The sequence below is a fragment of the Nerophis lumbriciformis genome, linkage group LG02, assembly GCF_033978685.3.
Source record: "Nerophis lumbriciformis linkage group LG02, RoL_Nlum_v2.1, whole genome shotgun sequence".
Classification (NCBI taxonomy): Eukaryota; Metazoa; Chordata; class Actinopteri; order Syngnathiformes; family Syngnathidae; genus Nerophis; species Nerophis lumbriciformis.
In genome coordinates this window covers 10,114,481-10,142,077 of record NC_084549.2, presented here as the reverse complement: position 1 = coordinate 10,142,077, position 27,597 = coordinate 10,114,481, and the positions used below count along the sequence as shown (strand labels likewise).

The 27,597-nt window shown below is 37.8% G+C and overlaps 1 protein-coding gene across 23 annotated transcripts in view; it reads left to right on the top strand.

Moving 5' to 3' along the window:
- Positions 1–27,597, top strand: part of kcnma1a (potassium large conductance calcium-activated channel, subfamily M, alpha member 1a) — a 691,811-nt gene that overhangs the window by 433,402 nt on the left and 230,812 nt on the right. For all 23 annotated transcript variants that reach the window (XM_061936588.1, XM_061936904.1, XM_061937671.2 and 20 more), the window contains exons 10-11: positions 24,131–24,241; positions 24,337–24,442. In XM_061936588.1, the coding sequence (XP_061792572.1) occupies positions 24,131–24,241; positions 24,337–24,442 (217 nt within the window). The remainder of the gene's footprint in view (positions 1–24,130; positions 24,242–24,336; positions 24,443–27,597) is intronic.

Here is a 27,597-nt window from a genome sequence, read left to right as displayed (position 1 = left end):
TTGCGAGACCCAAACTTTATGAAAATGAATCTTAATATTTATCCATATATAAAGCGCACCAGGTTATAAGGCGCACTGTCAGCTTTTGAGAAAATTTGTGGTTTTTAGGTGCGCCTTATAGTGCGGAAAATACGGTAAATAGCAAATAGACTACGAGCTAGCCAGCAATATAAAGATGATAGATGGATAGATACACTATATTGCCAAAAGTATTTGGCCACCCATCAAAATGATCAGAATGGTGTATAAAACAGGTGTATAAAATCAAGCATTTAGGCATGGAGACTGTTTCTCCAAACATTTGTGCAAGAATGGGCCGCTTTCAGTGATTTCCAGCGTGGAACTGTCATAGGATGCCACCTGTGCAACAAATCCAGTCGTGAAATGTCCTTTATTATAAGAAAATGTGGGGATGGACTTGACTGGCCTGCACAGAGTCCTGACCTGAACCCGAAAAAAACAAACAAACAGCGAGAGCAACTAAATTAACATAAATAACAGACAGACAACAGTTAGCTACATAAACAGTAATAATGTTTCCACAATCATTTGTGAAAGAATGGGCCGCTCTCAGTGATTTCCAGCGTAGAACTGTCATAGGATGCCACCTGTGCAACAAATCCAGTCGTGAAATTTCCTCGCTCTTAACGTTTCCAAAGTCAACTGTCGGCTTTATTATAAGAAAATGCGGGGATGAACTTGACTGGCCTGCTCAGAGTCCTGACCTGAACCCGAAAAAACAAAAAACAAACAGCGAGAGCAACTGAAAGCTAGCTTAATTAACATAAATAGACAAAAATAAATGGGCAGAAGTACACAAACACAGAAAATGAGTAACTAAAAAACAAAAAGCAACCGCATGCTAACGAGCAACATAAATAGCAAATAGACTACGAGCTAGCCAGCAATATAAAGATGAAAAAACAGTGAAAAAACAGTGAGAGCAACTAAATTAACATAAATAACAGACAGACAACAGTTAGCCACATAAACAGTAATAATGTTCCCACAATCATTTGTGAAAGAATGGGCCGCTCTCAGTGATTTCCAGCGTGGAACTGTCATAGGATGCCACCTGTGCAACAAATCCAGGCGTGAAATTTCCTCTCTCTTAAATATTCCAAAGTCCAACTGTCGGCTTTATTATAAGAAAATGCGGGGGATGAACTTGACTGGCCTGCTCAGAGTCCTGACCTGAATCTGGAAAAAAAACAAATAAACAGCGAGAGCAACTAAATTAACATAAATAACAGACAGACAACAGTTAGCTACATAAACAGTAATAATGTTTCCACAAACATTTGTGAAAGAATGGGCCGCTCTCAGTGATTTCCAGCGTGGAACTGTCATAGGATGCCACCTGTGCAACAAATCCAGTCGTGAAATTTCCTCGCTCCTAAATATTCCAAAGTCAACTGTCGGCTTTATTATAAGAAAATGCGGGGATGAACTTGACTGGCCTGCTCAGAGTCCTGACCTGAACCCGAAAAAACAAAAAACAAACAGCGAGAGCAACTGAAAGCTAGCTTAATTAACATAAATAGACAAAAATAAATGGGCAGAAGTACACAAACACAGAAAATGAGTAACTAAAAAACAAAAAGCAACCGCATGCTAACGAGCAACATAAATAGCAAATAGACTACGAGCTAGCCAGCAATATAAAGATGAAAAAACAGTGAAAAAACAGTGAGAGCAACTAAATTAACATAAATAACAGACAGACAACAGTTAGCCACATAAACAGTAATAATGTTCCCACAATCATTTGTGAAAGAATGGGCCGCTCTCAGTGATTTCCAGCGTGGAACTGTCATAGGATGCCACCTGTGCAACAAATCCAGGCGTGAAATTTCCTCTCTCTTAAATATTCCAAAGTCCAACTGTCGGCTTTATTATAAGAAAATGCAGGAGATGAACTTGACTGGCCTGCTCAGAGTCCTGACCTGAATCCGAAAAACAAAACAAAACAATAAACAGTGAGAGCAACTAAATTAACATAAATAACAGACAGACAACAGTTAGTTACATAAACAGTAATAATGTTTCCACAAACATTTGTGAAAGAATGGGCCGCTCTCAGTGATTTCCAGCGTGGAACTGTCATAGGATGCCACCTGTGCAACAAATCCAGGCGTGAAATTTCCTCGCTCCTAAATATTCCAAAGTCAACTGTCGGCTTTATTATAAGAAAATGCGGGGATGGACTTGACTGTCCTGCACAGAGTCCTGACCTGAACCCGAAAAAACAAAAAAAACAAAAACAGCGAGAGCAACTAAATTAACATAAATAACAGACAGACAACAGTTAGCTACATAAACAGTAATAATGTTTCCACGAACATTTGTGAAAGAATGGGCCGCTCTCAGTGATTTCCAGCGTGGAACTGTCATAGGATGCCACCTGTGCAACAAATCCAGGCGTGAAATTTCCTCGCTCTTAAATATTCCAAAGTCCAACGGTCGGCTTTATTATAAGAAAATGTGGGGATGGACTTGACTGGCCTGCACAGAGTCTTGACCTGAACCCGAAAAAAACAAAACAAAACAGCGAGAGCAACTGCAAGCTAGCTTAATTAACATAAATAGACAAAAAGAAATGGACAGAAGGACACAAAGACAGAAAAGGAGTAACTCAAACATAAACAAAGAGCAACCGCAAGCCAACGAGCAACATAAATAGCAAATAGACTACGAGCTAGCCAGCAATATAAAGATGATAGATGGATAGATACACTATATTGCCAAAAGTATTTGGCCACCCATCCAAATGATCAGAATGGTGTATAAAACAGGTGTATAAAATCAAGCATTTAGGCATGGAGACTGTTTCTCCAAACATTTGTGCAAGAATGGGCCGCTTTCAGTGATTTCCAGCGTGGAACTGTCATAGGATGCCACCTGTGCAACAAATCCAGTCGTGAAATTTCCTCGCTCTTAACTATTCCAAAGTCAACTGTCGGCTTTATTATAAGAAAATGCGGGGATGGACTTGACTGGCCTGCACAGAGTCCTGACCTGAACCCGAAAAAAAACCCAAATAAACAGTGAGAGCAACTAAATTAACATAAATAACAGACAGACAACAGTTAGCTACATAAACAGTAATAATGTTTCCACGAACATTTGTGAAAGAATGGGCCGCTCTCAGTGATTTCCAGCGTGGAACTGTCATAGGATGCCACCTGTGCAACAAATCCAGTCGTGAAATGTCCTCGCTCCTAAATATTCCAAAGTCAACTGTCGGCTTTATTATAAGAAAATGCGGGGATGAACTTGACTGGCCTGCTCAGAGTCCTGACCTGAACCCGAAAAAACAAAAAACAAACAGCGAGAGCAACTGAAAGCTAGCTTAATTAACATAAATAGACAAAAATAAATGGGCAGAAGTACACAAAGACAGAAAATGAGTAACTAAAAAACAAAAAGCAACCGCATGCTAACGAGCAACATAAATAGCAAATAGACTACGAGCTAGCCAGCAATATAAAGATGAAAAAACAGTGAAAAAACAGTGAGAGCAACTAAATTAACATAAATAACAGACAGACAACAGTTAGCCACATAAACAGTAATAATGTTCCCACAATCATTTGTGAAAGAATGGGCCGCTCTCAGTGATTTCCAGCGTGGAACTGTCATAGGATGCCACCTGTGCAACAAATCCAGGCGTGAAATTTCCTCTCTCTTAAATATTCCAAAGTCCAACTGTCGGCTTTATTATAAGAAAATGCGGGGGATGAACTTGACTGGCCTGCTCAGAGTCCTGACCTGAATCTGGAAAAAAAACAAATAAACAGCGAGAGCAACTAAATTAACATAAATAACAGACAGACAACAGTTAGCTACATAAACAGTAATAATGTTTCCACAAACATTTGTGAAAGAATGGGCCGCTTTCAGTGATTTCCAGCGTGGAACTGTCATAGGATGCCACCTGTACAACAAATCCAGTCGTGAAATGTCCTCGCTCCTAAATATTCCAAAGTCAACTGTCGGCTTTATTATAAGAAAATGTGGGGATGAACTTGACTGGCCTGCACAGAGTCCTGACCTGAACCCAAAAAAACAAAAAACAAACAGCGAGAGCAACTGAAAGCACACTTAATTAACATAAATAGACAAAAATAAATGGACAGAAGGACACAAAGACAGAAAAGGAGTAACTCAAAAACAAACAAAGAGCAACCGCAAGCTAACAAGCAACATAAATAGCAAATAGACTACGAGCTAGCCAGCAATATAAAGATGATAGATGGATAGATACACTATATTGCCAAAAGTATTTGGCCACCCATCCAAATGATCAGAATGGTGTATAAAACAGGTGTATAAAATCAAGCATTTAGGCATGGAGACTGTTTCTCCAAACATTTGTGAAAGAATGGGCCGCTTTCAGTGATTTCCAGCGTGGAACTGTCATAGGATGCCACCTGTGCAACAAATACAGTCGTGAAATGTCCTTTATTATAAGAAAATGTGGGGATGGACTTGACTGGCCTGCTCAGAGTCCTGACCTGAACCCGAAAAAAACAAACAAACAGCGAGAGCAACTAAATTAACATAAATTACAGACAGACAACAGTTAGCTACATAAACAGTAATATTGTTTCCACAAGCATTTGTGAAAGAATGGGCCGCTCTCAGTGATTTCCAGCGTGGAACTGTCATAGGATGCCACCTGTGCAACAAATCCAGGCGTGAAATGTCCTCGCTCTTAACTGTTCCAAAGTCAACGGTCAGCTTTATTATAAGAAAATGCAAGGATGAACTTGACTGGCCTGCTCAGAGTCCTTACCTGAACCCGAAAACAAACAAACAAAAAAAAACAGCGAGAGCAACTAAATTAACATAAATAACAGACAGACAACAGTTAGCTACATAAACAGTAATAATGTTTCCACAAACATTTGTGAAAGAATGGGCCGCTCTCAGTGATTTCCAGCGTGGAACTGTCATAGGATGCCACCTGTGCAACAAATCCAGTCGTGAAATTTCCTCGCTCCTAAATATTCCAAAGTCAATTGTCGGCTTTATTATAAGAAAATGTGGGGAGAACTTGACTGGTCTGCACAGAGTCCTGACCTGAACCCGAAAAAAACAACAAAAAAAAAAAACAACGAGAGCAACTAAATTAACATTAATAACAGACAGACAGACAACAGTTAGCTACATAAATAGTAATAATGTTTCCACGGACATTTGTGAAAGAATGGGCCGCTCTCAGTGATTTCCAGCGTGGAACTGTCATAGGATGCCACCTGTGCAACAAATCCAGTCGTGAAATTTCCTCTCTCTTAAATATTCCAAAGTCCAACTGTCGGCTTTATTATAAGAAAATGCGGGGGATGAACTTGACTGGCCTGCTCAGAGTCCTGACCTGAATCCGAAAAACAAAACAAAACAAAAAACAGTGAGAGCAACTAAATTAACATAAATAACAGACAGACAACAGTTAGCTACATAAACAGTAATAATGTTTCCACAAACATTTGTGAAAGAATGGGCCGCTCTCAGTGATTTCCAGCGTGGAACTGTCATAGGATGCCACCTGTGCAACAAATCCAGTCGTGAAATTTCCTTTCTTTTAACGTTTCCAAAGTCAACTGTCGGCTTTATTATAAGAAAATGTGGGGATGAACTTGACTGGCCTGCTCAGAGTCCTGACCTGAACCCGAAAAAACAAAAAACAAACAGCGAGAGCAACTGAAAGCTAGCTTAATTAACATAAATAGACAAAAATAAATGGGCAGAAGTACACAAAGACAGAAAATGAGTAACTAAAAAACAAAGAGCAACCACAAGCTAACGAGCAGCAGAAATAGCAAATAGACTACGAGCTAGCCAGCAATATAAAGATGATAGATGGATAGATACACTATATTGCCAAAAGTATTTGGCCACCCATCCAAATGATCAGAATGGTGTATAAAACAGGTGTATAAAATCAAGCATTTAGGCATGGAGACTGTTTCTCCAAACATTTGTGCAAGAATGGGCCGCTTTCAGTGATTTCCAGCGTGGAACTGTCATAGGATGCCACCTGTGCAACAAATCCAGTCGTGAAATGTCCTCGCTCCTAAATATTCCAAAGTCAACTGTCGGCTTTATTATAAGAAAATGCGGGGATGAACTTGACTGGCCTGCACAGAGTCCTGACCTGAACACGAAAAAAAAACCAAATAAACAGCGAGAGCAACTAAATTAACATAAATAACAGACAGACAACAGTTAGCTACATAAACAGTAATAATGTTTCCACAAACATTTGTGAAAGAATGGGCCGCTCTCAGTGATTTCCAGCGTGGAACTGTCATAGGATGCCACCTGTGTAACAAATCCAGTCGTGAAATTTCCTCGCTCTTAACTGTTCCAAAGTCAACGGTCGGCTTTATTATAAGAAAATGCAAGGATGAACTTGACTGGCCTGCTCAGAGTCCTGACCTGAACCCGAAAAAATAACAAAAAATCAGCAAGAGCAACTAAATTAACATAAATAGCAGACAGACAACAGTTAGCTACATAAACAATAATAATGTTTCCACAACCATTTGTGAAAGAATGGGCCGCTCTCAGTGATTTCCAGCGTGGAACTGTCATAGGATGCCACCTGTGCAACAAATCCAGTCGTGAAATTTCCTCGCTCTTAACTGTTCCAAAGTCAACGGTCGGCTTTATTATAAGAAAATGCAAGGATGAACTTGACTGGCCTGCTCAGAGTCCTGACCTGAACCCGAAAAAATAACAAAAAATCAGCAAGAGCAACTAAATTAACATAAATAGCAGACAGACAACAGTTAGCTACATAAACAGTAATAATGTTTCCACAAGCATTTGTGAAAGAATGGGCCGCTCTCAGTGATTTCCAGCGTTGAACTGTCATAGGATGCCACCTGTGCAACAAATCCAGTCGTGAAATGTCCTCGCTCTTAACTATTCCAAAGTCAACGGTCGGCTTTATTATAAGAAAATGCGAGGATGGACTTGACTGGCCTGCACAGAGTCCTGACCTGAACCCGAAAAAACAAAAACAAACAAACAGCGAGAGCAACTAAATTAACATAAATAACAGACAGACAACAGTTAGCTACATAAACAGTAATAATGTTTCCACGAACATTTGTGAAAGAATGGGCCGCTCTCAGTGATTTCCAGCGTGGAACTGTCATAGGATGCCACCTGTGCAACAAATCCAGTCGTGAAATTTCCTCGCTCTTAACTGTTCCAAAGTCAACGGTCGGCTTTATTATAAGAAAATGCAAGGATGAACTTGACTGGCCTGCTCAGAGTCCTGACCTGAACCCGAAAAAATAACAAAAAATCAGCAAGAGCAACTAAATTAACATAAATAGCAGACAGACAACAGTTAGCTACATAAACAGTAATAATGTTTCCACAAGTATTTGTGAAAGAATGGGCCGCTCTCAGTGATTTCCAGCGTGGAACTGTCATAGGATGCCACCTGTGCAACAAATCCAGTCGTGAAATGTCCTCGCTCTTAACTATTCCAAAGTCAACGGTCGGCTTTATTATAAGAAAATGTGGGGATGGACTTGACTGGCCTGCTCAGAGTCCTGACCTGAACCCGAAAAAACAAAAAACAAACAGCGAGAGCAACTGAAAGCTCGCTTAATTAACATAAATAGACAAAAATAAATAGGCAGAAGTACACAAAGACAGAAAAGGAGTAACTCAAAAACAAACAAAGAGCAACCGCAAGCTAACAAGCAACATAAATAGCAAAGAGACTACGAGCTAGCCAGCAATATAAAGATGATAGATGGATAGATACACTATTTTGCCAAAAGTATTTGGCCACCCATCCAAATGATCAGAATGCTGTATAAAACAGGTGTATAAAATCAAGCATTTAGGCATGGAGACTGTTTCTCCAAACATTTGTGAAAGAATGGGCCGCTTTCAGTGATTTCCAGCGTGGAACTGTCATAGGATGCCACCTGTGCAACAAATCCAGTCGTGAAATGTCCTTTATTATAAGAAAATGTGGGGATGGACTTGACTGGCCTGCTCAGAGTCTTGACCTGAACCCGAAAAAAACAAACAAACAGCGAGAGCAACTAAATTAACATAAATAACAGACAGACAACAGTTAGCTACATAAACAGTAATAATGTTTCCACGGACATTTGTGAAAGGATGGGCCGCTCTCAGTGATTTGCAGCGTGGAACTGTCATAGGATGCCACCTGTGCAACAAATCCAGTCGTGAAATTTCCTTTCTTTTAACGTTTCCAAAGTCAACTGTCAGTTTTATTATAAGAAAATGTGGGGATGAACTTGACTGGCCTGCTCAGAGTCCTGACCTGAACCCGAAAAAACAAAAAACAAACAGCGAGAGCAACTGCAAGCTAGCTTAATTAACATAAATAGACAAAAAGAAATGGACAGAAGGACACAAAGACAGAAAAGGAGCAACTCAAAAACAAACAAAGAGCAACCGCAAGTTAACGAGCAACATAAATAGCAAATAGACTACGAGCTAGCCAGCAATATAAAGATGATAGATGGATAGATACACTATATTGCCAAAAGTATTTGGCCACCCATCCAAATTATCAGAATGGTGTATAAAACAGGTGTATAAAATCAAGAATTTAGGCATGGAGACTGTTTCTCCAAACATTTGTGAAAGAATGGGCCGCTTTCAGTGATTTCCAGCGTGGAACTGTCATAGGATGCCACCTGTGCAACAAATACAGTCGTGAAATGTCCTTTCTTATAAGAAAATGGTGGATGGACTTCACTGGCCTGCTCAGAGTCCTGACCTGATCCCGAAAAAGAACAAAAAAAACAACGAAAATTAAATTAACATAAATAACAGACAGACAACAGTTAGCTACATAAACAGTAATAATGTTTCCACAATCATTTGTGAAAGAATGGGCCGCTCTCAGTGATTTCCAGCGTGGAACTGTCATAGGATGCCACCTGTGCAACAAATCCAGTCGTGAAATTTCCTTTCTTTTAACGTTTCCAAAGTCAACTGAAAATGTGGGGATGAACTTGACTGGCCTGCTCAGAGTCCTGACCTGAACACGAAACAACAAAAAACAAACAGCGAGAGCAACTGCAAGCTAGCTTAATCAGAATGGTGTATAAAACAGGTGTATAAAATCAAGCATTTAGGCATGGAGACTGTTTCTCCAAACATTTGTGCAAGAATGGGCCGCTATCAGTGATTTCCAGCGTGGAACTGTCATAGGATGCCACCTGTGTAACAAATCCAGTCGTGAAATTTCCTCGCTCTTAACTATGCCAAAGTCAACGGTCGGCTTTATTATAAGAAAATGTGGGGATGAACTTGACTGGCCTGCTCAGAGTCCTGACCTGAACCCGAAAAAACAAAAAACAAACAGCGAGAGCAACTGAAAGCTCGCTTAATTAACATAAATCGACAAAAATAAATGGGCAGAAGTACACAAAGATAGAAAAGGAGTAACTCAAAAACAAACAAAGAGCAACTGCAAGCTAACAAGCAGCATAAATAGCAAATAGACTACGAGCTAGCCAGCAATATAAAGATAGATGGATAGATACACTATTTTGCCAAAAGTATTTGGCCACCCATCCAAATGATCAGAATGGTGTATAAAATCAAGCATTTAGGCATGGAGACTGTTTCTCCAAACATTTGTGCAAGAATGGGCCGCTTTCAGTGATTTCCAGCGTGGAACTGTCATAGGATGCCACCTGTGTAACAAATCCAGTCGTGAAATTTCCTCTCTCCTAAATATTCCAAAGTACATCTGTCGGCTTTATTATAAGAAAATGCGGGGATGAACTTGACTGGCCTGCACAGAGTCCTGACCTGAACCCGAAAAAAACAAAAAACAAACAGCGAGAGCAACTGCAAGCTAGCTTAATTAACATAAATAGACAAAAATAAATGGACAGAAGGACACAAAGACAGAAAAGGAGTAACTCAAACACAAACAAAGAGCAACTGCAAGCTAACAAGCAGCATAAATAGCAAATAGACTACGAGCTAGCCAGCAATATAAAGATGATAGATGGATAGATACACTATTTTGCCAAAAGTATTTGGCCACCCATCCAAATGATCAGAATGGTGTATAAAACAGGTGTATAAAATCAAGCATTTAGGCATGGAGACTGTTTCTCCAAACATTTGTGAAAGAATGGGCCGCTTTCAGTGATTTCCAGCGTGGAACTGTCATAGGATGCCACCTGTGCAACAAATACAATCGTGAAATGTCCTTTATTATAAGAAAATGTGGGGATGGACTTGACTGGCCTGCACAGAGTCCTGACCTGAACCTGAAAAAAACCCCAAATAAACAGCGAGAGCAACTAAATTAACATAAATAACAGACAGACAACAGTTAGCTACATAAACAGTAATAATGTTTCCACAAACATTTGTGAAAGAATGGGCCGCTCTCAGTGATTTCCAGCGTGGAACTGTCATAGGATGCCACCTGTGCAACAAATCCAGTCGTGAAATTTCCTCGCTCTTAACTATTCCAAAGTCAACTGTCGGCTTTATTATAAGAAAATGCGGGGATGGACTTGACTGGCCTGCACAGAGTCCTGACCTGAACCCGATAGAACACCATTGGGATGAATCAGAACAGAGACTGAGAGCCAGGCCTTCTCGACCAACATCAGTGTGTGACCTCACCAATGCGCTTTTGGAAAGAATGGTCGAAAACTCTTATAAACAAACTCCGCAACCTTGTGGACAGCCTTCCCCAGAAGAGTTGAAGCTGTTAATAGCTGCAAAAGGTCATATTGGACCCTATGGGTTAGGAACGGGATGGCACTTCAAGTTCATACGTGAGTCAAGGCAGGTGGCCGAATACTTTTGGCAATATAGTGTGTCTTCCTTCCCACTTGTAGCTCAAACCTTATTGATATTCAGCACACTGATTCATTCAATGCAATTCTCATTTTCTGTCTTGTAATATGCATCTTCCTCCTCTCTTCCCCTATTTCCAGCCAATTGGGAAATAATTCCAAGAGAGAAAAAGAAACAAGCCTTTCTTCAACAATGTTTTTTCCCCCGAATAAGATTGATGAAATGTTATGTTTGGCCCTGCAACCTCCATGCAGGCTCTCAAATGGGTGCTGAGAGAAGCCCTTGTCAAACCTGAGCATACTTTCACCCACGCACTTTATTTTCTCTTCTCCGCAGCTTTTTTTCCCCCCGTCCGTCGTTCTGTCCGCACATGTGGTAACCATCACGGCATCCCCGCGCGTCACCGTTTAGACGTGTTTATGTGTTTATACGCGCGGCCTAAACAAAAGTTTATCAGCAAAAAATAAGATGGCGAGATTGCAAGCATGTGACTGATTACTTGCAATGAGGTCACCAGACACTGTCGAGTATTAAAGAAAGACACCGTGATGTAATCTTCCTTGATGGAAATTACCTTTTCGTGGCAGCCGAGCCGGGCTTGTGTACAGTTTGTTGATAAAACAATGACGAGCGTCGCGTTGAGTCGGCGCCGCCGCTCACGGGGAGCCTCCGTGTTTTTCATTACGGCTTTCGTTTGAGAGGTTGGCACACAATTTAAGCGTGAATTCCAACATATACGTACTGATTTTTGTTTTTTTGTCATAGCCAAAACTATAATAAATGTTTGAAAAGTGTATTTTCAACTTTTGGTTTAGCTTGCTTTTTTAAAAATCAACAAATCTAGTTTCCTTAACCTCTTAAGCAGGGGTACCCAAACTTTTTGACTCGGGGGCCGCATTGGGTTAAAAATATTTTGCCGGGGGCCAGGCTGTATATACTGTGTATATATATATTTATATATATATATATATATATTTTTTTTTTAATATGTATATGTATATATATATATATATATATATATATATATATATATATATATATATATATATACACATTGTCTTTATAATACGTTTTGTCATTCAAAAAAAAAATATATATAAATATATGTATATATATATATATATATATATATATATTTATATATATATATATATATATATATATATATATATATATATATATATATTTTAGTGTATATATATATATATATATATATATATATATATATATATATATATATATATATATATATATATATATATATACATTGTCTTTATAATACGTTTTGTCATTTAACATCAATTAACATTGTTCATCAACGTTTAACATTGTCACGTTATCGATGGGAAAATTCATTTTTCGACAACATGATTTGCCTGAGCGGCTAGGAGACACCAAGAGTAACAAGCGGTAGAAAATGAATTAGAAAGGAAAGATTAAAAAATAAATAAATAAAAATAAATAAATAAATTTAAAAAAAATAAATAAAATAAAAATAAAAATAAAACATTTTTTAACTTGGGACTTCCTGTGGGCCGGATTTTGGATGCTGGGGGGCCGGATCCGGCCCGCGGGCCGTAGTTTGGGGACCCCTGCTCTCAAGGCCCAAGCTGTTTGTTTACATGCTTTTTTTTTTATTTCTCTTTGCTATTTGGGCTTATTGGACCCTAATTAGAATACAAACAAAGAATCATCTTTTGATATGATGTACTTAGTCCGTAAGTACACAAATGTTTAGTGACATGCTAATTCTTATTTTTTTCTCCCCAAATTCCATTGTATGTTATACTCTTCTGACACCACCAGATGGCAGTATAAGTGTCCACATAAGTGGCCTTAAGACCCCAATTCAGTAGTGTACACAATTTTGGAAATACGTTCTAAAAGGTGCTGTCCACGCATGTGGCCACTAAGGCCTTTAAAGCAGGGGTCCCCAAACTACGGCCCACAGGAAGTCCCAAGTTAAAAAAAAAAAAATGTTTTAAATTTTTTTAATTTTTTTTAATCTTTCCTTTCTAATCTATCTTCTACCGCTTGTTACTCTTGGTGTCTCCTAGCCACTCAGGCAAATCATATTGTCTAAAAATGAATTTTCCCATCGATAACATGACAATGTTAAATGTTGATGAACATATATATATATATATATATATATATATATATATATATATATATATATATATATATATATATATATATATATATATAAACATATTACAAATTAAGGCCTTTTCTCGTTCAATACCCCAGTACAATGTTTACACGTCATGACTAAGCTAAGGATTAGAGCAGTAGCAAGCGTTTTTTTGTGTGTGTCTGTTGCAGACATTTAAGCTCTCTTGGTTTCATTTTCTTCCCAGTCAACATCCTGGGATGTTTCCCTCTCATTGCATGTTTTTGACTGCATGATTTGTGTCCTGCCCGCTTGCACTCGATGTGATTGTATCAATAATCTTGTATTCTTTTAATGGATGTACATGTTTTTACTATAAGACTGTTAATTGTACGGGGTTTTTTGCTCATGTGATATAGTTTGGCGGTTCACTGGCTTGATATGTATTGCAATGCTCTTTCTTAAATGTTTTGATTCAATGGTTTCTTATATTAATGTTAGTACTTGGTGGTCAAAAGTTGACATACACTTGTAAAGAACATAATGTCATGGCTGTCTTGAGTTTCCAATCATTTCTACAACTTTTTTTGTGATAGAGTGATTGGAGCACATACTTGTTGGTCACAAAAAAACATTCATGAAGTTTGGTTCTTTTCTGAATTTATTATGGGTCTACTGAAAATGTGAGCAAATCAAAAGTATACATACAGCAATGTTAATATTTGCTTACATGGGTGCTTTCGGTAGCCATCCACAAGCTTCTGCTTGAATTTATGACCACTCCTCTTGACAAAATTGGTGCAGTTCAGCTAAATGTGTTTTTTTTCTCTCACATGGACTTGTTTCTTCAGCATTGTCCACACGTTTAAGTCAGGACTTTGGGAAGGCCATTCTAAAACCTTAATTCTAGCCTGATTTAGCCATTCCTTTACCACTTTTGACATGTGTTTGGGGTCATTGTCCTGTTGACCACAGAACTTTCCTCCAGAAGGTCTTATCTTTGTCCATGTGATGTCAGATGAAACAAAAATTGAGCTGTTTGGCCACAATACCCAGCAATATGTTTGGAGGAGAAAAGGTGAGGCCTTTAATCCCAGGAACACCAGACCTACCGTCAAGCATGGTGGTGGTAGTATTATGCTCTGGGCCTGTTTTGCTGCCAATGGAACTGGTGCTTTACAGAGAGTAAACTATGGACTGGACTCTCACTATTATGTCAGATCCACTATGGACTGGACTCTCACTATTATGTTAGATCCACTATGGACTGGACTCTCACTATTATGTTAGATCCACTATGGACTGCACTCTCACATTATTATGTTAGATCCACTATGGACTGGACTTTCACATTATTATGTTAGATCCACTATGGACTGGACTCTCACTATTATGTTAGATCCACTATGGACTGGGCTCTCACAATATTATGTTAGATCCACTATGAACTGGACTCTCACTGTTATGTTAGATCCACTATGGACTGGACTCTCACTATTATGTTAGATCCACTATGGACTGGACTCTCACTATTATGTTAGATCCACTGTGGACTGGACTCTCACTATTATGTTAGATCCACTATGGACTGGACTCTCACTATTATGTTAGATCCACTATGGACTGGACTCTCACTATACAAGTACAACCCATTATTTATTTATTTATTATGTTAGATCCACTATGGACTGGACTCTCACTATTATGTTAGATCCACTATGGACTGCACTCTCACATTATTATGTTAGATCCACTATGGACTGGACTTTCACATTATTATGTTAGATCCACTATGGACTGGACTCTCACTATTATGTTAGATCCACTATGGACTGGACTCTCACTATTATGATAGATCCACTATGGACTGGACTCTCACTATTATGTTAGATCCACTATGGACTGGACTCTCACTATTATGTTAGATCCACTATGGACTAGACTCTCACTATTATGTTGGATCCACTATGGACTGGACTTTCACAATATTATGCTAGACCCACTCGACGTCCATTGCATCCGGTCTCCCTTAAAGGGGGGGGTCCCCCACATCTGCGGTCCTCTCCAAGGTGTCTCATAGTCATTCTCATTGACATCCCACTGGGTTGTGAGTTTTTCCTTGCCCTTATGTGGGATCTGAACCAAGGATGTTGTTGTGGCTTGTGCAGCCCTTTGAGACACTTGTGATTTAGGACTATATAAATAAACATTGATTGATTGATTGATAAACGGGTTGGGGGAGGAGTTCAAGTATTTCGGAGTCTTGTTCACGAGTGAGGGAAGAGTGGATCGTGAGATCGACAGGCGGATCAGTGCGGCGTCTTCAGTAATGCGGACGCTGTATCGATCCGTTGTGGTGAAGAAGGAGCTGAGCCGGAAGGCAAAGCTCTCAATTTACCGGTCGATCTACGTTCCCATCCTCACCTACGGTCATGAGCTTTCGGTTATGACCGAAAGGACAAGATCACGGGTACAAACGACCGAAATTAGTTTTCTCCGTCGGGTGGCGGGGCTCTCCCTTAGAGATACGGTGAGAAGTTCTGCCATTCGGGAGGAACTCAAAGTAAAGCCGCTGCTCCTCCACATGGAGAGGAGCCAGATGAGGTGGTTCGGGCATCTGGTCAGGATGCCACCCGAACGCCTCCCTAGGGAGGTGTTTAGTTTAGGGCACGTCCGACCGGTAGGAAGCCACGAGGAAGACCCAGGACACGTTGGGAAGACTATGTCTCCCAGCTGGCCTGGGAATGCCTCGGGATTCCCCGGGAAGAGCTGGACGAAGTGGCTGGGGAGAGGAATGTCTGGGCTTTACCACTTTTGACAGGGTCATTGTCCTGTTGGAACACCCAACTGCGCCCAAGACCTAGCAGATTTTGCTCACCATTTCAGTAGACCCATAATAAATCCATAAAAGAACCAAACTTCATGAATGTTTTTTTGTGACCAACAAGTATGTGCTCCAATCACTCTGTCACAAAAAAGGTAAGAGTTGTAGAAATTATTGGAAGACAGTCATGACATTATGTTCTTTACAAGTGTATGTAAAGTTTTGACCACAACTGTATATACGGTCTTGGCACAAACCAAACAAGGCACTTTCTGGCCAATGCTGGCGTCACATCACATATTCTTTTAAAGACCATCGTGTATTTCTCCAACGTTTTCCATATGATTAAGCCAACTGCCGCGCTCAGCAAACATCAACTTCAATTCACGTGAAGGCGAGTCGAATTTCACCCTATACAGTTGTCGACGTCAACTATTAAAGGTTAACAAGCGTGGTCCTGCCCTATGAGCGCCTGACAATGACTCTAAAGAGAACTGTCACCACAAATCCATCGTCCTAATGTAGGGGGGAACTCTTTCATTCAAGGAAAGAGTAACTTTATCCTCCCCCGAGTCTTGAGTGCCGATGTGTTCCCTGCCAGATCCCAAAAAACTAAAACGTCTCAATTGTCTCCTTGCATGTCCCGCTAAGTGGCGGATGAGGTGGTCGTCATTATGAGATATTGTTACGCATGTCCATTGGGTAATTAGCGTGTCTGCCAAGCGTCCGCACTAATTTGCGTCAACGTACGGTTCTAAGTTTGGATCGGCCGTTGGCGGTGATTGCTTTTGAAAACTGAACTGAAGAGTTCAACATGGCAAGGTTGTCTTATTTTGTAGGACAGCTATGACTAAAGGGCAGAGCGAAGCCAAATAATTCTTGTATGTCTGCGCTGTTCCGAGATTTGCTCAGTCTGGTTGTGCAATGAGGGATGAACGTGTGATTAATGGGACCGAAAGGAATGTGAATCTTTTGTTATAGTTATGCCAAAATGACTTGTTAGGGGTGTAACGATTGATCGATTTAGCGATAGATTGATTTATATTCTTAAAGTTGAAGTCACAAAAATTGAGCTGTTTGGCCACAATACCCAGCGATATATTTGGAGGAGAAAAGGTGAGGCCTTTAATCCCAGGAACACAACACCTACCGTCAAGCATGGTGGTGGTAGTATTATGCTCTGGGGCCTGTTTTGCTGCCAATGGAACCGGTGCTTTACAGAGAGTAAACTATGTAGTGTTGTTCAAAAACAAATAACAAAAATAGGGATGTTTTGTTTGAACTAAGCAAAATTATCTGTCAATAGAACAAGAACATTTGGCTTGTCAAGACTTTCCAAAACAAGTCAAATTAGCTAATCTCAATGAACCCAAAAATACCTTAAAATAAGTATATTCTCACTAATAACAACTGTACTACTACATGAGTACGCTTTGCAACAGTTGATATTCTAGTTTCAAGCCTGTTTTACTCAATATAGGTCATACAATCTCAGCAACAAGCTGTAATATCTTACTGAGATCATTTAGGACCAAAAACCTTAAAACAAGTAAAACACTCTAACATAAAATCTGCTTAGTAAGAAGAATGATCTTATCAGACAGAAAATAAGCAAAAATCACCCTTATTTGAGATATTTAATCTTACTTAGATTTCAGTTTTTGCAGTGCAGGAACACTATCCCTACCGTCAAGCATGGTGGTGGTAGTATTACACTGCAAAAAGTAAGTGTTCAAAAACAAATAAAAAAAATAAGAGTGTTTTATTTGAACTAAGCAAAATTATCTGCCAAAGAACAAGAAAATTTGGCTTGTCAAGACTTTCCAAAACAAGTCAAATTAGCTAATCTCAATGAACCCAAAAATACCTTAAAATAAGTATATTCTCACTAATAACAACTGTACTACTATATGAGTACGCTTTGCAACAGTTGATATTCTAGTTTCAAGCCTGTTTTACTCAATATAGGTCATAAAATCTCAGCAACAAGCTGTAATATCTTACTGAGATCATTTAGGACCAAAAACCTTAAAACAAGTAAAACACTCTAACATAAAATCTGCTTAGTAAGAAGAATGATCTTATCAGACAGAAAATAAGCAAAAATCACCCTTATTTGAGATATTTAATCTTACTTAGATTTCAGTTTTTGCAGTGCAGGAACACTATTCCTACCGTTAAGTATGGTGGTGGTAGTATTACACTGCAAAAAGTAAGTGTTCAAAAACAAATAAAAAATATAAGAGTGTTTTATTTGAACTAAGCAAAATTATCTGCCAAAGAACAAGAAAATTTGGCTTGTCAAGACTTTCCAAAACAAGTCAAATTAGCTAATCTCAATGAACCCAAAAATACCTTAAAATAAGTATATTCTCACTAATAACAACTGTACTACTATATGAGTACGTATTTTCTATTGTTTCGTTGAAAATAAAACAGCAAAGTCCATTTGGCTGTCGTCTGTTTTAATTATGAGACACAATTGTGTCAAAGTCATGATTTTCTTTTTTCATGCTTGAAATAAGAAATTATTACTTTAAAAAAAGTAGTTTTATACTTGTGAGTGTTGATGACACAGCTTTGCAACAGTTGATATTCTAGTTTCAAGCATGTTTTACTCAATATAGGTCATAACATCTCAGCAACAAGCTGTAATATCTTACTGAGATCATTTAGGACCAAAACCCTTAAAACAAGTAAAACACTCTAACATAAAATCTGCTTAGTGAGAATAATTATCTTATCAGACAGAAAATAAGCAAATATCACCCTTATTTGAGATATTTAATCTTACTTAGATTTCAGATTTTGCAGTGCAGGAACACTATACCTACCGTCAAGCATGGTGGTGGTAGTATTACACTGCAAAAAGTAAGTGTTCAAAAACAAATACAAAAAATAAGAGTGTTTTATTTGAACTAAGCAAAATTATCTGTCAATAGAACAAGAAAATTTGGCTTGTCAAGACTTTCCAAAAAAATAAAAAATAACATTCCATTCCTTTTAAGGCGGTCTGTCATAACGTTTTTAGCATTCAATCAGACATTATTGTGAGGTTTTGTATTAGTGTTCCTAAAAGTCAAATATACCGGCCCCCAGACACATTTTGTTTAGGGATGTCCGATAATGGCTTTTTTGCCGATATCCGATATTCCGATATTGTCCAACTCTTAATTACCGATACCGATATCAACCGATACCGATATATATGCAGTCGTGGAATTAACACATTATTATGCCTAATTTGGACAACCAGGTATGGTGAAGATAAGGTCCTTCTTAAAAAAATGCATAAAATAAATAAATTAAAAACATTTTCTTGAATAAAAAAGAAAGTAAAACAATATAAAAACAGTTACATAGAAACTAGTAATGAATGAAAATGAGTAAAATTAACTGTTAAAGGTTAGTACTATTAGTGGACCAGCAGCACGCACAATCATGTGTGCTTACGGACTGTATCCCTTGCAGACTGTATTGATATATATTGATATATAATGTAGAATATTAATAACAGAAAGAAACAACCCTTTTGTGTGAATGAGTATGAATGAGTGTAAATGGGGGAGGGGGGTTTTTTGTGTGGGTGCACTAATTGTAAGTGTATCTTGTGTTTTTTATGTTAATTTAATTTAAAAAAATTTAAAAAAACGATGCCGACAATTTCCGATATTACATTTCAAAGCATATATCGGAAATCTCTAATTTTGTTCTCAAAATGTGGCCCCCTAAGTCAAAATAATTGCCCAGGCCTGTTTCAAGTACTGGCGATAGTGAGTACCGTATTTTTCGGAGTATAAGTCGCACCGGAGTAGAAGTCGCACCTGCCGAAAATGCATAATAAAGAAGGAAAAAAATATATATGTCGCACTGGAGCCCGGCCAAACTATGAAAAAAAACTGCGACTTATAGTCCGAAAAATACGGTAATAAAAACAAACATTGACCCTTTCATCAAACTTGCTATGGTTCTGTTATATAGCCGACCTTCCAACTTGCTCGCTCTAGCACGCAGTGCGTACATCCCCACACGGACGTCTACTCTTGAATAAAAAAGAAAGTAAAACAATATAAAAACAGTTACATAGAAACTAGTAATTAATGAAAATGAGTAAAATTAACTGTTAAAGGTTAGTACTATTAGTGGACCAGCAGCACGCACAATCGTGTGTGCTTACGGACTGTATCCCTTGCAGACTGTATTGATATATATTGATATATAATGTAGGAACCAGAATATTAATAACAGAAAGAAACAACCCTTTTGTGTGAATGAGTGTAATGAGGGATAGAGTTTTTTTGGGTTGGTGCACTAATTGTAAGTGTATCTTGTGTTTTTTATGTTAATTTAATTAAAAAAAAATAAAAAATAAAAAAAAATAAACGATACCGATAATTTCCGATATTACATTTTAAAGCATTTATCGGCCGATAATATCGGCATGCTGATATTATCGAACATCTCTAATTTTGTTCTCAAAATTTGAACCCCTAAGTCAAAATAATTGCCCAGGCCTGTTTTAAGTACTGGTGATAGTGAGTACCGTATTTTTCGGAGTATAAGTCGCACCGGAGTAGAAGTCGCACCTGCCGAAAATGCATAATAAAGAAGGAAAAAAATATATAAGTCGCACTGGAGCCCGGCCAAACTATGAAAAAAAAACTGCGACTTATAGTCCGAAAAATACGGTAATAAAAACAAGCATTGACCCTTTCATCAAACTTGCTATGGTTCTGTTGTATAGCCGACCTTCCAACTTGCTCGCTCTAGCACGCAGTGCGTACATCCCCACACGGACGTCTACTCTTGAATAAAAAAGAAAGTAAAACAATATAAAAACAGTTACATAGAAACTAGTAATGAATGAAAATGTGTAAAATTAACTGTTAAAGGTTAGCACTATTAGTGGACCAGCAGCACGCACAATCATGTGGGCTTACGGACTGTATCCCTTGCAGACTGTATTGATATATATTGATATATAATGTAGGAACCAGAATATTAATAACAGAAAGAAACAACCCTTTTGTGTGAATGAGTGTAAATGAGGGATAGAGTTTTTTTGGGTTGGTGCACTAATTGTAAGTGTATCTTGTGTTTTTTATGTTAATTTAATTTAAAAAAAACCCAAACAAACAAAAAAAAAACGATACCGATAATTTCCGATATTACATTTTAAAGCATTTATCGGCCGATAATATCGGCATGCTGATATTATCGAACATCTCTAATTTTGTTCTCAAAATTTGAACCCCTAAGTCAAAAAAATTGCCCAGGCCTGTTTTAAGTACTGGTGATAGTGAGTACCGTATTTTTCGGAGTATAAGTCGCACCGGAGTAGAAGTCGCACCTGCCGAAAATGCATAATAAAGAAGGAAAAAAATATATAAGTCGCACTGGAGCCCGGCCAAACTATGAAAAAAAACTGCGACTTATAGTCCGAAAAATACGGTAATAAAAACAAACATTGACCCTTTCATCAAACTTGCTATGGTTCTGTTATATAGCCGACCTTCCAACTTGCTCGCTCTAGCACGCAGTGCGTACATCCCCACACGGACGTCTACTCTTGAATAAAAAAGAAAGTAAAACAATATAAAAACAGTTACCTAGAAACTAGTAATGAATGAAAATGAGTAAAATTAACTGTTAAAGGTTAGTACTATTAGTGGACCAGCAGCACGCACAATCATGTGTGCTTACGGACTGTATCCCTTGCAGACTGTATTGATATATATTGATATATAATGTAGAATATTAATAACAGAAAGAAACAACCCTTTTGTGTGAATGAGTATGAATGAGTGTAAATGGGGGAGGGAGGTTTTTTGTGTTGGTGCACTAATTGTAAGTGTATCTTGTGTTTTTTATGTTAATTTAATTTTAAAAAATTAAAAAAAACAAAAAAAACCGATGCCGATAATTTCCGATATTACATTTCAAAGCATATATCGGAAATCTCTAATTTTGTTCTCAAAATGTGGCCCCCTAAGTCAAAATAATTGCCCAGGCCTGTTTCAAGTACTGGCGATAGTGAGTACCGTATTTTTCGGAGTATAAGTCGCACCGGAGTAGAAGTCGCACCCGCCGAAAATGCATAATAAAGAAGGAAAAAAATATATAAGTCGCACTGGAGCCCGGCCAAACTATGAAAAAAAAACTGCGACTTATAGTCCGAAAAATACGGTAATAAAAACAAACATTGACCCTTTCATCAAACTTGCTATGGTTCTGTTATATAGCCGACCTTCCAACTTGCTCGCTCTAGCACGCAGTGCGTACATCCCCACACGGACGTCTACTCTTGAATAAAAAAGAAAGTAAAACAATATAAAAACAGTTACATAGAAACTAGTAATTAATGAAAATTAGTAAAATTAACTGTTAAAGGTTAGTACTATTAGTGGACCAGCAGCACGCACAATCATGTGTGCTTATGGACTGTATCCCTTGCAGACTGTATTGATATATATTGATATATAATGTAGGAACCACAATATTAATAACAGAAAGAAACAACCCTTTTGTGTGAATGAGTGTAAATGGGGGATAGAGGTTTTTTGGGTTGGTGCACTAATTGTAAGTGTATCTTGTGTTTTTTATGTTAATTTAATTTTTTAAAATTAAAAAAAAACAAAAAAAACCAATACCGATAATTTCCGATATTACATTTTAAAGCATTTATCGGCCGATAATATCGGCATGCTGATATTATCGGACATCTCTAATTTTGTTCTCAAAATTTGACCCCCTAAGTCAAAATAATTGCCCAGGCCTGTTTTAAGTAATGATGATAGTGAGTACCGTATTTTTCGGAGTATAAGTCGCACCGGAGTATAAGTCGCACCTGCCGAAAATGCATAATAAAGAAGGAAAAAAATATATAAGTCGCACTGGAGCCCGGCCAAACTATGAAAAAAATCTGCTACTTATAGTCCGAAAAATACGGTAATAAAAACAAACATCAAACTTGCTATGGTTCTGTTATATAGCCGACCTTCCAACTTGCTCGCTCTAGCACGCTGTGCGTACATCCCCACACGGACGTCTACTCTTGAATAAAAAAGAAAGTAAAACAATATAAAAACATTTACATAGAAACTAGTAATTAATGAAAATTAGTAAAATTAACTGTTAAAGGTTAGTACTATTAGTGGACCAGCAGCACGCACAATCATGTGTGCTTATGGACTGTATCCCTTGCAGACTGTATTGATATATATTGATATATAATGTAGGAACCACAATATTAAAAACAGAAAGAAACAACCCTTTTGTGTGAATGAGTGTAAATGGGGGATAGAGGTTTTTTGGGTTGGTGCACTAATTGTAAGTGTATCTTGTGTTTTTTATGTTAATTTAATTTTTAAAAATTAAAAAAAAACAAAAAAAACCAATACCGATAATTTCCGATATTACATTTTAAAGCATTTATCGGCCGATAATATCGGCATGCTGATATTATCGGACATCTCTAATTTTGTTCTCAAAATTTGACCCCCTAAGTCAAAATAATTGCCCAGGCCTGTTTCAAGTACTAGTGATAGTGAGTACCGTAATTTTCGGAGTATAAGTCGCACCGGAGTATAAGTCGCACCTGCCGAAAATGCATAATAAAGAAGGAAAAACAATATATAAGTCGCACTGGAGCCCGGCCAAACTATGAAAAAAAACTGCGACTTATAGTCCGAAAAATACGGTAATAAAAACAAACATCAAACCTGCTATATGGTTCTGTTATATAGCCGACCTTCCAACTTGCTCGCTCTAGCACGCAGTGCGTACATCCCCACACGGACGTGTACTCCCATGCGACGTCCCGCTTCCCTCGCCACGGCAATCACCGCCTGACAGAAATCCTCCGCCGCAACACCGCCGCGGCCTCCTGCCAAAGACTTGTCAAGCGCTCCTGTTTAGAGTTTGTGTCAACTCCCGGAATCGCTTTGAACATTTTTTTGTTGTTGTTGTTGTTGAGTGCGATCATATTGATGTGCACGTCTTTGTCGACTTGCATCCCGGGATGCTCACGGGGGCGGTTTGGCCGAAGGGACGACTTTCATATGGAGACCGGATAAGGGGGGTTGGGGGGGTCGACCGCCTGATTATACTTATATTTCCTGAAGTGGCTCACGGTTGAGTGTTTGATTGCGCTCGTCCTGCAGAATTGAACCACTTTTCATGACAAGAGGGAAAATACTCACTTTAATGGCAATTCAATTATGCGTTTGCTTTTAAAATGACATTTTTTTTTGTTCTTTGGTTTTGGCTGATGACGTTTGGGAGACATGCCAGTGTCCGCAGTGATTTATGTCGCCCATTCAACATGATTTCTCCCCCCTTCCCGTCCCTTTCAGGCACATTGTGGTCTGTGGTCATATTACCCTCGAAAGTGTCTCCAACTTCCTCAAAGACTTCCTACACAAGGACAGGGATGATGTCAATGTAGAAATTGTTTTTCTCCATAAGTAAGTTCGCATCCCCCCCCCCCCCAGCTCCTACGCTTAAAAAATCAGCCCATGTGTGTTTGTGTTATTCACATTGTCTTGTTTGTGTGCGTTAGTATTTCCCCTAATCTTGAGCTGGAAGCCTTGTTCAAACGCCATTTTACCCAAGTAGAGTTCTACCAGGGATCTGTGCTCAACCCCCACGACCTGGCTCGAGTCAAGGTACGGTACTAAAAATGATGCATGGTGCATTTTAAATGTATTAATTTTTTTTCTCCAAAAAATGAATGTCACGTTTTTTTTAATGTATTATTCCCATACTTGCCAACCCTCCCGATTTTCCTGGGAGACTTTCCCGAATTTCAGTGCCCCTCCCGAAAATCTCCCGGGGCAACCATTCTCCCGAATTTCTCCCGATTTCCACCCGGACAACCTTAAAGGCACTGCCTTTAGCGTCCTCTCTCACCTGAAAAGGAGACTATTATATATGTCTCCGTTATCCATAGGTTTATCTATAAGCCATAAAGTACCGTATTTTTCTGAGTATAAGTCGCTCCAGAGTATAAGTCGCACCGGCCGAAAATGCATAATAAAGAAGGAAAAGAAACATATATAAGTCGCATTTTTTGGGGAAATGTATTTGATAAAAGACAACACCAAGAATAGACATTTGAAAGGCAATTTAAAATAAATAAAGAATAGTAAACAACAGGCTGAATAAGTGTACCTTATATGAGGCATAAATAACCAACTGGTATGTTAACGTAACATATTATGGTAAGAGTCATTCAAATAACTATAACATATAGAACATGCTATACGTTTAACCAAACAATCTGTCACTCCTAATCGCTAAATCCCATGAAATCTTATACGTCTAGTCTCTTACGTGAATGAGCTAAATAATATTATTTGATATTTGACGGTAATGTGTTAATAATTTCACACATAAGTCGCTCCTGAGTATAAGGCGCACCCCCGGCCAAACTATGAAAAAAACTGCGATTTATAGTCCGAAAAATACGGTATGTCTCCGTTATCCATAGGTTTATCTATAATCCATAAAGTAAGCAGGCACGGAGCTATTTCTCAGCGTGTGTTTATTCCAGCCGGCACGTTAAATACGCTGACACACAACATCCGGATTCCCATCATGCATTGCTTCAAAACTACGGCAAGTAGTAATGTCCAAAAACATAACAGAGACAAAGCAGAAGAACGAAGAAGAGACATGGCGACGACGAGTAAGAAGAAGAAGAAGTACGCTTGCAAGTCCCAAAATGATTGGAAAAAATAATTTCAGTTCATCCAGGACATTTTGTAGATCAGACTTTAATGTGTGTGTATATGTGTAAATAAATGAACACTGAAATTCAAGTATTTATTTTATTTTTATATATATATATATATATATATATATATATATATATATATATATATATATATATATATATATATATATATATATATATGATAATAAAATAAATATATATATAGCTAGAATTCACTGAAAGTCAAGTATTTATTTTGTATATATATATATATATATATATAATTTTATTTTTTATTTATATATATAGTCAAATAAATATATATATATATAGCTAGAATTCACTGAAAGTCAAGTATTTATATATATATATATATATATATATTATAAATATACTCCTCCCCCCTTAACACCGCCCCCGGCCCCGCCCACCTCAAAATCCCCCAATCTCCCGAATTCGGAGGTCTCAAGGTTGGCAAGTATGACTATTCCTGTTTCCTTGGCAGCGATTTTCGTAACAACCAAAATAATGTCCAGTAGTGTGAGTTGATAAATGCTACAGATTAAGAAAGAAAGAAAACACAAAAATTCAAAAGAGAATCAAGCAAGTTTGAAATTACATGAAAAAAGGAAAGAAAATAAAAGGTAACCGTAGATTAATAAAGTTGTTTTATTCGGAAAAGTAAAATGTTTTTTTTTTCTGTTACGAATTTTCAAGTTCTCTCCTTGACCGTTACAACTTTATAATCACAGAACTTGTTTTTGTAACTTGACTTATTTTTTTTAAAAATGTTGTCTGTTACAATGTTTATCGTACTATTACGACGTTATGGTGACGTAGCCATTTTTTTCACGTAAAATTTTTACTCTATTTTATTTTCGCACCATTATGAGTTTTCTGTCGTTACATTATAACATTACGAAGTAACTTTTTCCGTAACATTTCGACTTTTTCTGCTCCGACTTTATTCTCGCACAATGGGGTTTACCTTGTCGACACGTTACATTTTTCTGTGATTATAACTTAATTGGAAAATTACGACTTTTTCTCGTAGCATTACGACTTTTTTTCTTGACGTTGTGACTTTCTTCCCTCATTATTATCTTTTGTCGTACGAGTACATAATTACTATTTCCTTGACCGTTACATTTTTAGAATCACAGAACTTGTTCTTGTAACTTGACTTATTTAAAAAAAAATGTTGTCTGTTACAATGTTTATCGTACTATTACGACGTTATGGTGACGTAGCCATTTTTTTCACGTAAAATGTTTACTTTACTATATTTTCGCACCATTATGACTTTTCTGTCGTTACATTATAACATTACGAAGTAACTTTTTCCGTAACATTTCGACTTTTTCTGCTACGACTTTATTCTCGCTTAATGGTGTTTACCTTGTCAACACGTTACATTTTTGTGTGATTATAACTTCATTGGAAAATTACGACTTTTTCTCGTAGCATTACGACTTTTTTTCTTGATGTTGTGACTTTCTTCCCTCATTATTATCTTTTGTCATACGAGTACATAATTACTATTTCCTTGACCGTTACAACTTTAGAATCACATAACTTGTTCTTGTAACTTGAATTATATTTCCAAATGTTGTCTGTTACAATGTTTTTCATACTATTACGACGTTATGGTGACGTAGCCATTTTTTTCACGTAAAATTTTTACTCTATTTTATTTTCGCACCATTATGACATTTCTGTCGTTACATTATAACATTACGAAGTAACTTTTTCCGTAACATTTAGACTTTTTCTGCTACGACTTTATTCTCGCACAATGGGGTTTACCTTGTCAACACGTTACATTTTTGTGTGATTATAACTTCATTGGAAAATTACGACTTTTTCTCGTAGCATTACGACTTTTTTTCTTGATGTTGTGACTTTCTTCCCTCGTTATTAACTTTTTGTCGTACGAGTACATAATTACTATGAAACCTTTTCCTTGTTGAGTTGAAACTTTTTCTCGTAAGATTATGACTTTTTCTGTTGCGACTTACTGAATTTTTGGCTTAATGTTGCGTTATATTGGGGAAGTAACAACTTTTTTTCATAACTTTATCTTTTATGCTGGAAGACTTCTGTTGT